Raw genomic sequence first — 13,440 nt, forward strand, 5'->3', positions numbered from 1 at the left:
AAAACACAACATTACATTGATTAATGTTTTGATATTACTCATGATGAATTTTAAGAAAATTTTACCCTCACAGTCATTTTCTCTTTGGAAAGAAGTTGAGCTGCGAAGATGAAAAAGGATTAAGGGAATGTAATTAATGAGTGCATTCCAACAAGCTAGCAAAAACCTATGTAAGAAAATTTAAAGAAGCATTCAAACCTCTAGTCCAAAACATTGTTGCATGATAATGCTACCTTTGTTCTTATATTATTTTTTAAAATTTAATTATTAATGATAGCAATGATAAAGTGAAAATAAAAAAAATCTTAAGATAAAAAATGCATTGAAAAGAAATGCCTTAAATTTTATTACAATTAAAAACATTTAATTTAGTAATTGATTAAAATTAGAAACTACACAAAAAATTATCTAAATAAAGTTAAAATCTATCAAATTTATAAGTGACATATAATCTACATATAATAATATGCTCTGGAGCTATTGAAAAAAAGCTTTAACACTTAAATTTATTTTTGAATGTTCAATTAACTATTTGATTAAAATTCTATTCAGAATTTTTTTTCCCCTTAATCCGCACCAAAGTTTTTATATAGCAAATTTGACAACTTCGGGTGCAGCAATCTGTCTTGTAGAAAATTTTGAATGATTAGTGCATGTTGCAAGATAACATATCTAGAATCCAGCATCTAAGAAGTCCCTGATGATCTATATTCTTATTTGAAACTAGCATTTCCATACAGTTTCACTTGCAACATGTAATCCAGGGGGGGGGGAGGTAATTTTTTTTTTATATTTATGTTATTGTTTAACCAACAAATAAAAAAGGATTTTATAGAATGTATGAAATTTTAAAAGGTTTCATGTTATTTGAAGTTTTTTCTTTAGTTTGGAAAATGACAAGGTTGTTGGTGTAAATGAAAGAAGAATAGGCAATATTATGACTGCAAAAGAAGCATTCCATCCAAAATCACTTTTAAAGACTGCTCCTTACTTTCTTTATTTATTGTCATTTTTTTTTAAATTGGTAACTGCAGTAGCTAGGATTAAACTAGTAATCTAATGGAATTAAACAAATTTTTAAGACAAAGGTAGAGGAATATGGTCAACACCTACAATTCACTTAATATTAAAAGTGCAAAAATTCAAAATCAAAAATTTCTGCCATATTAGAATTGAGTTTTCACCTAGAAAACATATTTATTAGAGTAATTAAATCAAGCTCAAACATTTGAATATGTGAATACACAGGGTCTGATTTTTTTTTTCTGCTGATAAAAATTTAAAATAATAATTTCTGCTTCATAAATTTAAAAAAAAGATATCCTCATAAGTTTCACTCTTGATTATCAAGATTAGAAGATGTCATAGCGAATCAGTCAGGAGTTGCATTTAACATTTATATATGCAATAGTAGATAGGAATAATAACATTCAGCATTGCTGGAGGAACTGCAAAATAAAAATCTATCTTCAGAGTTTGCTTTTTATTTACATTTGATTACTTTGGTGGTAGGTTTGCTCTAGTGTCTTAAGAAAGAATCCGCAGCAAGGAATTTAGATTTTCAAATTTTGTTATAACTATCTGTTTCATAGTACTTTTCTTTGTATTAGTCTAATTATCTTGATCTTGGCTCAAATTTGAAATTTAAGGCAAAGACAAAAATGATGCTATTTCTGCATTGAAACATGCCAATGAAAACAATAGGGCAATACTTAAATCATACATATTTTATAAACAAAACATTATTAAAGGAATTTTTCATTAATAAAATAATGAATCAATTAAATATAATAAAAAAGTAAAATGTGATAGGATCAAAGCTATGAAAATTTTTATACATCAGCTTATAAAACACGAAAAAAAAAATTTTGGACATACAAAAATAACAAAAACTTGCTTCATTTAAAATCTCGAAGCTAGCACACTCATTTTACCAAGGAAATCAAATCACCAATGCAATGATAAAAAGGAAAAGGGGAGGCTTAATAATTTAATGACATTTTTAATTTTTGAACTTAAATCTTCAAACCAGATTTTTCAAAAGTAAAAGTAATAAATATGATTACTTGTTAGAAAATAGTACTACCCCATAGCCAAATTTGCAACACTTAAGATGGTTATTATATTGGGTTGGCAACTAAGTAATTGCGGATTTTTTTTAGAAAATCAAAGACAATTTTTTCATGGAACTAAATAACTTTATTCTGTAATGTATTGCCCATTTTGATCAATGACCTTTTGCCATCTTTCAGGCAGCATCATAATCCCACGTTCATAAAACTTCTGGTTTTTATTAGCAAAAAACTGAATCAGGTACGATTTGACATCATCATCATTATTGAAATTTTTACCATTCAAGGAGTTTTGCGATCGAAACAAAAAGTAATCAGATGGTGCAAGGTCAGGACTATATGGTGGATGTGGCAAAACATCTCAACCAAGCTCCAATAATTTTTGCCGAGTGACCAAAGATGCGTGTGGCCTTGCATTGTCATGATGAAATACAACACCTTTTCGATTTGTCAATTCGGGCTGCTTTTCTTCAACGGCATTGTTTAATTTCGTTAGTTGTTCAATGTAGACATCAGAATTGATTGTTCGGTTGGGTGGTAAAAGTTCAAAGTAGACAATTTCTTTGTAATCCCACCAAACTGATAACAAAACCTTCTTTTGATGAATATCAGCTTTTGATGTTGTTTGAGTTGGTTCACCTGGCCTGCTCCACGATCTTTTCCGCTTGATATTGTTGTAAACAACCCATTTTTCATCGCCAGTTATCAGTCGTTTTAAAAATGGATCATTTCATTACGTTTCTTTAGCAAATCGCAGCTGTTAATGCGTTGCGTTAAATGCGTTTCTTTCAGTTCGTGAGGAACCCATGTATCGAGTTTTTGAACATAGCCAAGTTGTTTTAAGTGATTTTGAATGCATGTATGTGATACATGAAGTTTCTTTGCAATCTCACGTGTTGTACTGTGACGATCCGAATCGATTATTGCTTTGATTAGGTCGTCATCAACTTCAACTGGACGACCAGAGCGTTTTTCATCTTTGAGTGAAAAATCACCAGAATGAAATTTGGCAAACCCATTTTGACACTGCCGTTCTTTTAAGGCTTCGTCACCATAAACAGCACATAACTTTTTATGAGCTTGCGATGCGTTTTTCCCTTTGCGGAAATAAAAAAGCAAAATATGACGAAAATGTTCCTTTTGATTTTCCATTTTTCAATGAACGCCAAACGAAAACTACGCAACCGATCAAAAAACTTTTTTTACTGATTGACAGTTGAATTGCCAACTATCAAATAACAAAATGTGTTTTACATATGTACTACGTCTGCAAACCTAAAAATTCAACTGAAGCCATCCATGAGTGAAATCTGCAATTACTTAGTTGCCAACCTAATATATTGAAACTTAAAATTGGTTTAGTGATATATTTGGCAAAAAAAAAAAAAAAAAAAAAAATCATCTTATCATAATTTTAATAAAGGAAAAAGCATGTGAATAAAGGATATGCAATAAATTTTTGAATTAATGTAATTATGCAATGAATCTATTTGTAATGAAATTTTAAAAGAAAATATATGAGTTCATTACAAAAAAAAGAAAAGATGCAAATTATGCTCGCAGACAGCTGAAAAATTAATTAAAAAGCTAAGCAACCTGTTGCAAATGTCAAAACGTTAGTCAGAACAAACTAAAAAACATTTGCTTTGTAGTGCAAGGGCTATTGACATATTCTTGCTGTTTTGTTACACTTGATAAAAAAAACTAATTTTGAAGAATTTATTAAAATAAATCGAACAAACTATAAGGAAATAAAAAGTGTAACTTTTTAAATCGAATTGCATAAAAATGATTTTGGTACAATAACATTCCCCAAAGTTAATGTAGAAAATTATTAAAATTTAAAATAATTTCAATTAATACCATTCTGATTAAAAGTTTTAAAAAACATTTCTTAGAGAACATTTATCATACAAGAACAAATATCTACCAAATTTCAAGAGTCTATGTTTGGTGGTTACATAGATTTAATGATAAGTGAGTATATTTCGCTGTTATATATTGTTACAAATCTGCAATATAACACTTACGGAGAATGTCGCAAATATCTCTAACAGATGCTATGTCAGACAACTGGCCTTGACAAAACTTGGCCATAAAAATGAAGATTCTAACAACTTCTGGAATTTGGACAATATTTCTGGAAGAATTTAAGATACAAGACCTTCCTACATAATCTATCACAGAACTATAAAAGAGAAGGCACAGAAATGGTGAGTTAACTAAATTTCTTAGTGGCATGTAGATCATGGAAAGTGTTCTTTGAGAGGTATTCCCTTTTTGAATTGTTACTTTTCCCCTTGATTATTTTTTATCACTATAAATGCTACCTTTGTGTACACTTCAGTTCTATTTTGTTGTTCATGTTTCCAAAAGAATACAGCATTATTATTCGTTGATGAGTTTGTTGCACTTTTCACCATATACTTAGCAGATTAATTTTCTATTAAATTAGTCAGAGTTAGGTGTTGAAAATCACTTTTCAACTCTTAAATTCAAAGAAAATGTAGGTATTGGAAAACCTTCCAGCACAACATTGCTTGTTATGATGAATTTGTCCAATTTGTTTTATTAACATATTATATATATAATGCTTTGAATGCAGGGTGGTTTCAGATTCTAGATATCTTAATCAGTGAAAATAGGCTGAAATTTTTCTAAAGTTAACCATGAAAATTCTAACTATTGTATTGAAAAGACTACATATTGTAATAATTCAAACTATCTACCTATTGAATCATTACAATAGATAGTTTTACTAGTAAGAATTTATGTAAAATATATCAGTATTTAAAATAGAAACTGCAATAAATTGTTAATTATAACTTTGGCTGTAGAAAAGTCATTTAAATATTCTAATTTTAGAAATTAATTTTAAAAAGGAAAATTTACCCTCTTAATTTTTTTACAAAATTAATAAATATAAAATTAAATAAGAACATTTTCTTTCAATTACAACAATTACCTGGAGGAGGTACCGATCTCTAAATTTATATCCAATGTTTTCTTCCAGTCTATTCAGTGAGGAATGGAATCGCAAGTGGCAAACTAATACTGGCAGCAACATTGCATGCTATGCAAAATAATAATAATAATGAATATGAAAAAAATTACATAGATACTTACAAGATATCACTTATGAAATCAGTAATCAGAGAAAAATTACAATAACCTGACTTCAAATCAAAAGAGATCCAAAATCATTGTTTGTGTCTCTTCAAAAAAAGATATTTTTTTTAATAGTTGGAGTTTCAACACCACAAAGAGTTTTCTACTTTTATTATTACTTATATATCTTTATTACTTCTAAAAATATGTTCTCAACAGGTCAAACTGAAATAGACATTGAATTTCAGTTTTCAAGTTATACAACTCCCACTAAAAGTAATATGCATTAGTAGTCTAAACCATACATTAAATGAAAATGGAAATTATACATTCATACAGAAAAGAAAAATATCAATAACTTTAAAATAAAATTCCAATATGGAAAACACTTTAAATAAATGAAAAAACATAGAATAATAAAAGAGAAATTTGTACTGCATAAGTACAAATATATATATATATAGAAAGAGAGAGAGAGAGAGAGAGAGAGAGAGAGAGAGAAATTTCAACAAATTATTAAATTATTTTGAAAATTCAGGAATAATGCTTTTTTTTTCTTTCAAAAAGTATCAATTCTATAAAGAACCATTGCAACAAATTAAAATTCTTGACAATGGAATGGAGGTTCTAGAAAATAGCATATACGCTTTTTTCCTCATTTGTTTAAATATATAGATGAACTACCAAACTCTAGAGGTACTTATAATAAATTTCTAAATAAAATTCTAGAGATACGTATTTAAAACAAAAACCTTTGAATGATATGTAATTTAGGAAATTCAGATTCTTAAAGAATGTATGCTATTAAGTCTTTTAGTTTAATATACAAATTTTCCATGAACTTAAATTCTATTATTATATAAATACATTTTTTAATTTCATGGGCAAATATTCCCACTATCTATTATGTAAGTTTTTTAGAAAATCTCAATTCTTTTTTAAAGTTTTCAATAGGCGAGATCGCAATTGTATACAAACCAATAAAATTTTGCCTTTAAAATAACTTTCATTTTTAATAAATGCATCAAATTTCTGTGTATAAGATAAATAAATATTTAAAAAAATGAATGTAGAAATTCTTCCAAGCATATAATGCAAGTAATAAGCTTCCAATCATAATTTTAGTTCAGTGAATTAAATCAGTATTGAAATTATTTCTTATTCAATCACATTGAAATGATTAAAGTAATTCTTTAATCTGCTGCTTAAAATAATCAATAGATTTTGCTTAAAAAAAGAATAAATAGTAGTAACAAAGATAATCATTTTTTTCAGGCTCAAAATTTATGATTTACATAATTTATTTTTGAAGAAAAAAAGAGAATCAATCATGCCACTAAAGAATCAAGGCATCCGGCTCTTTCTCTCTCTCTCTCTTAATACACATAAATAATCTCTCTCTTAATTTGCCTATCTAACATTTATGAATGTATGACAAAGAAAAATATTGAATCCATCTCTTAATATTTGTCATAATTAATGACTTAATAAGAGGCATGAGAAGTAATTAAATTTTCATGCAGATTTATTTTAAGTATAACTAATTAATATTGTCACAGGAAATGAAATAAACTGAATGTAATACCCAGATTAACAAAAATTCAAACGAATTTTTATAAAAACAAAATATTTTGCTTGTTTGGAAGAGTTGCATGTAATTTTACCTGAACTATATCACTCTTGATGCCAGTTTTGTAGAATCCTTTACTACTGATGACAACAGTAACATCTCGTTTCAAATCACTGAAAATAAAACAATAAATACATGATGTAAATAATGTCGTATAACTCAAATTGATTTCAAGTATAAACAACTTAATAAAGCATTTCACTTCAAAAAGATGAGTATTCTTAAGAGATGAATTTCAGTTACAGATGGCAGCTTTTAAGAATTAGTTTATGGATAACAGTATCTCTTATAATTGCCATGCAAATTGTTTAACAAAAGGAATAAAAACATCTGTCCATTTTTTCATCAATATTCACTCTTATAAAGCAATAGACAATTAACAAAAATAGTGAAAACTTTAGAAAAAAAACTTTTTTTTGAAAGATTGGCATTGCCAATCCTTGCACATTTGCCAGTTGTCTAAAAAATAATTCCATTTTTTTAACAAGTATCCTAATTTGCTTTTCATTTCAAATTTTGACTTTCTCATTTCTTTTATATTCATTGAATAAGTTTATATCTTATAGGAAGAAATTGTGAGCATATTATTTTAAAGAAAGGTATCTTTCTTTTTTACCACGATAAACTGTCCATGTGCAACTTTTCACATGGGATCCATTTCAGAGGTGGCATGACAATGGGCTGAACCATTATAGCAAAATGATTAATTAAGTGCATCTAATTACCCATCTACATTCATTTCCTCAATAGTCTATAAACCAAATAAATAATAGTCTAAAATCAAATAATATAACATGTACATAATATAATGTATTTTATTCAGAAAAAAATTAATTTCATTTTATACTTCTTATTATTTAAATAAAAGTTTTAGGCATTATCTTAAACATTAATACTTGAATTATCATTCATACACACAATACTGCAACTTTTTTCCCAGTATATATGGAGAAAAAAACTGTTTCATGCTTTAAAAATCTAATTTACTTATACTAGAGAATGTAAATAAATAATATATTTGATATGTAAAATTAAAAATCGATCATAATTATAATTTTATTTTGCAGATATAATAATATTAGCTAAAGTAAACATTTTCCTAGAAGTTACAGTGTGATAAAATTTTAAATAAAAACATAATGAAGAGAAATTTACTTTTCCATCCTCATCTCTTGTAATCTGGTTTCTTTCTGCATTAATCTATGTCTATCTGCATAACGGACTTTTGGTTTATTGGCTAATAAATGGCGGTACTTCACATAATCTCGCCAAGCTTTTTGATACCTAAAAAATTGTGTGATTAATTCTAAACATCAAATAAAAAATACTTAGTATCAAAAAATTTCTATTTAATTTAATTGATACAATAATATTAATGAAAAAAGTGAAATATCCCCAAACACTGATTTTAAAAAAATGGTTTTTTAACTTAAATTTAGAACTAAAAGTATATTATATATATATATATATATATATATATATATATATATATATATATATATATATATATTCAAGCATTAAGTATCAGTATATTTATTTTACTTGTGATAATAATTCAACAATAATTATTACATATTAAAGTTTGAATAAAATCTATTTACTATATATTTGTAAACACCCCTTTGCAGAATAATATATTATAATGGATATTCAACAATAAAATTTATTTCATTCTTAAGACAAATGAATTTAATATAAAGCAAACTAGTTTTCCATTATAATTAAATTAAAATTTGATATTTCCATTTCTTTGTTCTCTAATGCTTCTTTTTCATTTGCTTATAGGAAAGTTACTTGAAAGCACAATTTATTGTCAATGTCATTTAGAAAAACATTCGAAATTATTGTTGAGAAAAATTGTTTATTGAAACAATCTGATTATACATATGTCTGTTATAATGTATTTTTCAGATTAAAATTACAAACTAGGGAAGCAATAAAATACAGATAAATTCTTTTATAAGTTAAGGTGCAATACATTCTCAATAATTTACTTGAAAATCATAAATTATTCATTATTTATTTATATTTTTAAATATTAAATATGCACAGCCCTTACATAAGATTTGTTATATTATTTCAAGTCAAGAAATGTTTTATTCTAAATGAAACTTCTCTAAGTATAAGTAAGTCCATATTTTTAATAAAAAAATTTTCATTCGAAGATAATACGTAGATATACATTTTTGTTTTTTCAGGAATAATACTCATATTAAAAGATTAAACAGTAAATATAAAATACTAAATATTTATTTATAACAATCTAATATCAAAAAAATAACAATATGAGAATTTGTTCTGCAATTAGTTAGTCTAAAATGTGTCAGCAGTCTGAATATGAAACACAATTTGGCAAATTTTCTCTAGACAAAAATTAACCCAATTACACAGGTTATTGATACTTCAGTCTGAAAGAAAAAAGTTAAAACGTCAAAAAGTAATAGGACAGTTTTATAAACTTACTGTGGATTTCCAGCATAGCTGAGTTGAGGGGGTCTGACACCAAAATGAACAATAACAGGAAATGTGCTTTCTGAATGTAAATCAATATGTTCCCTATCTAGTTGATCAACACGTATGGAGGAAGGTTTCATGCCTGGGCATGTCACAATCATGCCTTTTACTTCATCAGCTAAATCTTGCCATTTTTTATTTGAATATGTTAAGATTTCAGACAATTTTCCCTCATCAATGAGAATTTTGTTAGAATTCAAAAGATACTGCAAAATAACATCCAAGGAAAGCAATTCTTTTCCTTCTTCTGAAATATAATTGTTTAAAATAAATAATTCAGAAACACACTTGAAAAAAATATTTTTTAAAGAAAAAAAAATGCAAAGGAATTTTACTAATATGTATTGATATTATAAAAGTAAAATAAAATACTAAAAGTTAAGAAAAATCTTACAAAATTTGCAAATTTAAATAAAGACAATATTTTTACAAACATATGCATTAAAAATAGATATATTATATATACAATATTTATAAATTTTTAAACTTTTAAGTGAGGGAAAAACTATAATTGCAACTAAAAAAATTTTATTATAACAGAACACAGTCTTTAAATGAGTTCACTTGCATTATCTTCTTTTAATTATTTTGAATTAATATCAATTTTTAACATTAAAACTATAAATAAAACAAAGTGATTTTCATACACAGAAATAATAAGAAAATATCCTTTCCTAACAGAAAAATAACTAAATTTCCCAGTTTTGCCAAAAAAGAAATATAGAAAAAAAATTGATTGAATGTAATAGTTTAGTAGTTTTAGAGCATTCCAAAAATTATACATTCAGAAAGATGGTGTATAGGTTTAGCAAAAGAGGATCACCATGAAGAGATATATTGGCAAATAATAGAAATGTCAACTAATTCTAAAGTGCAACTCAAAATTTCTTTGTTATTAAAAAAAAAGTTAACATTTATCTTTATTGAATTCAGATATTTATTTCATGAAATTCCATATGATAAAAAATAATTAATGAAAATTAAAGTAATATAACACATGCATGAAATGGCTAACATCAATCCTAAAACAATTAATTATTTTATTTTTACCAAACAAGTAAGAATATAATGAAAATAAAAGAGGAAACCTTGAGATATTTTGGCAAAGCGTGGCATAAAATGAAACTGAGGACAGCCATTTAGATCATTGTAGGCTTTCCATTCCAAATCCACCAATTCCAGAATCTCTTGCAACAAAAAATTGCTAAAAAGTTCAAGACCAGCTACAGTAAAATTGGTTGGCATCTCTTCTTCCACATACAGAATGGTATACTCATAGTTGAATCGAATTACTTTGCAGTTAGGAAGTTTCGGTAATGGCTTATGAGAAAACATGGAAAATCCTTCAAAGACATATTTCTCTTCATTATGCATAATAATAGTTGGAGATTTCGTCTAAAAGAATTAAAATAATTTTAATGAATTATTTAAAAAAATAATAATGAATAATGAACAGGAGTTTTGTATTTACTTCATGAGAAATTACAACTAATTCTAAAAATCCAATATGAATCTTAAATAAATCTCAAGCAACAAATAAACAAATTTAATTCACATTAAATAATTTCAATTTTGTGCAACAATATTAAAAATTTACAAACTAATATTTGCTATAATAATTTATTGAATTTTAAATATCCATACAAAAATGTACCATATTCATGATAAAATAATACACAATCAAAAACATTTTTAAATTAGCAAACCTATTTTGATAATTAAATGCTCATCAGATATTTTTAAAATCTAATTTGGTTTATATAATATTAACTCACCAAAAAATTAGTTACTGGTGTCATTGCAATTTTATAATGATACAGCCTTTCAGCATTATTGCTGTATGGATCACATTGAGATAAAAGTTCTTCCCCCACATAAATCCCATGACGAATACCAGAACGACTAGCTTTCATACTACATCGGCACAATGGACCATCATTCATCTGGAATAAAAAATAACATCAAAAGTTAATACCCATTTTGACTAATTTAACCTTCATTATAAGGAAGATTCAATCTTTAATAAAATAACTAATATTTTCAAGATTATTCATTTTGATATATACATAAAGATATATATTCTAAAAGACTAACTATAGTAACTGAGAACAATTTCTCAAAAGAACAAATGGCAACATTTATATAGAAAATAAAAGGAAACAAAAGAACTCATTTCATTATTCAAATTGTACACATATCTATTTAAAAATCTTTTTATATACTTTTCCTTTTATTCTTTTACTTTCATAAAATAATTAATATGACCTTTTTTTAATGTTACTTGCTGGACATTAAATATCACTTATGTTATTACAGACATTTTCAAATGATGTTTTAAATCTTATAACGTTTTTAAATCTTTTGTTAAATGTAGCAAGTTAATACTTGAAACCCGTTGGAGTCAATATTTCTGTTTAATATTAGTTTGTAGAAATTAAACAGAAATTTTATCTGAATAGAAGTTTTTTATATAAATGGAATAATGCAAAATTTGCCCAAAATCTTTCAAATGTTGCAATTTTGTATATCAGATTTCTACCTTATTTCCCTTCCAACATGCATGAGAGTGTAACCAATGCCTCTAATGTCTAAATAAAAAAAAAAATTCATCCTTATGATGAAAGAATTGCATGAATGATATTTTATCTATTACATAAATCTGTATTACAAAAAGAAAATTTTATTTACTCCAAATACAGATATTAAGGTAAGAAATATTGCAATCAATGTTATATAGGATCATTAGAATAAAAAAAGAGGCTAAATGATTAAATGAACTAATTCTGTAATATAGTTAAAATATTATAATTATTTTCAACCTTTTTTTTAGTTTAAAGTGACATGTTGTGGTTTTTAAGTTAAAGTGTAGACTACAAGAATATCAATTATAAAATAACAAATACAATGTTTTAAAAAATATATATAATTTTTCTTTTAATCTGTATTGCTACACTAAACAAAAATAATTCTATAAACATATTAAACATTAAAAATAATCACTTGTTTGTTTTTGCAATGCCATTTTAAATGGAAGAAGAAAAAAAAAGCAATATCATTCATTCTGTGAAGAAGCTTTAAAGAAAGGAGAAAATAAAAAAATAAAAAAAAAAAAAAAACACCTCTTTAGGATCATTAAACCACAATTCTGGGTGCAATCTATCAGGATGCCGTCTTTTCTTTTCCAACTCTTCTAAGGACGTATCTTCTTCTTCACTTGAAGATGATCTCTCACTGCTGCTGGAACTGTCTTCTTCGCATAGAAGCTCTGAAAAGAGTTGATAGAAAAAAATCTTATTGTAATCATCTGACATAAACTCTCTAGAAGTAACAACAGCAACAACAAAAAAAATCAGTTTGTAGTACTATTATTTCATTAGCATGTTTTAAGGTATTTGGCAGTTTTCGGACAAAATTGACTTTTTTTTTTTTTAATACTGTTTTATTTTACAACCCATTTATTTGGGTTTCCAAATTTATGTTTGTTTTAATTGTATGGTAAATAGAAACCAAGATACGTGATTTTTTATAAACCACTGTAGATAAAAATTGGAAGCTCACTTTGGAAGTACCAACCAGAAGCTGAATATTTTCCAGCATTTTATCAAATACATGTCTCTCTGAATTATAATTTATTTTATATGTTCTATCAACAAACCATGCATATTAGAATATGTGAGTAGTTTTTATGCCAAAAAGATAGGCAGTTGCATCTGTTTTTGAACATTGTTCATGTTTGCAAAGATTTTTTAGTACTAGACAAATGAAACTTTTAAGTAAATTTTTTGAAAAACTTGGATTTTATAAAAATGTTCATATGCAAAACATGGTATCTTAAAAACTTAATATATTACCTTGAAATTTTGCATACATGTTACCTTAAGTGTTCCAAAGTCAATGAACTAGGGACATAACTTTGAACTGAGTAGTTTTTGTTTTAGAGCTGCTTAATATAATTTTCAACAACAAGCTTTGAGAAATTTTCAACACAGAAATACTTGATTATCTATAACTTTTTTGAAAATACACATATTTCTTAGATTCTAGTTCATTCCCTTCACCATAGCTGTAAATATGTTATGTATAAAAATAACTGGAATATGTGCAATAGAATTTTTG

At 26.0% G+C, this 13,440-nt stretch overlaps 1 protein-coding gene across 6 annotated transcripts in view; it reads right to left on the reverse strand.

Annotated features, from left to right (window-relative positions):
- The window catches only part of LOC129980522 (ribonuclease 3-like), a 60,113-nt gene that overhangs the window by 19,509 nt on the left and 27,164 nt on the right, over positions 1-13,440 (reverse strand). For all 6 annotated transcript variants that reach the window (XM_056090858.1, XM_056090862.1, XM_056090861.1 and 3 more), the window contains 7 exons: positions 12,444-12,589; positions 11,100-11,267; positions 10,413-10,719; positions 9,274-9,571; positions 7,966-8,094; positions 6,845-6,923; positions 5,038-5,145 (listed from right to left, as the gene is read on the reverse strand). In XM_056090858.1, the coding sequence (XP_055946833.1) occupies positions 5,038-5,145; positions 6,845-6,923; positions 7,966-8,094; positions 9,274-9,571; positions 10,413-10,719; positions 11,100-11,267; positions 12,444-12,589 (1,235 nt within the window). The remainder of the gene's footprint in view (positions 1-5,037; positions 5,146-6,844; positions 6,924-7,965; positions 8,095-9,273; positions 9,572-10,412; positions 10,720-11,099; positions 11,268-12,443; positions 12,590-13,440) is intronic.

This window comes from Argiope bruennichi, chromosome 8 (assembly GCF_947563725.1).
Source record: "Argiope bruennichi chromosome 8, qqArgBrue1.1, whole genome shotgun sequence".
NCBI lineage: Eukaryota > Metazoa > Arthropoda > Arachnida > Araneae > Araneidae > Argiope > Argiope bruennichi.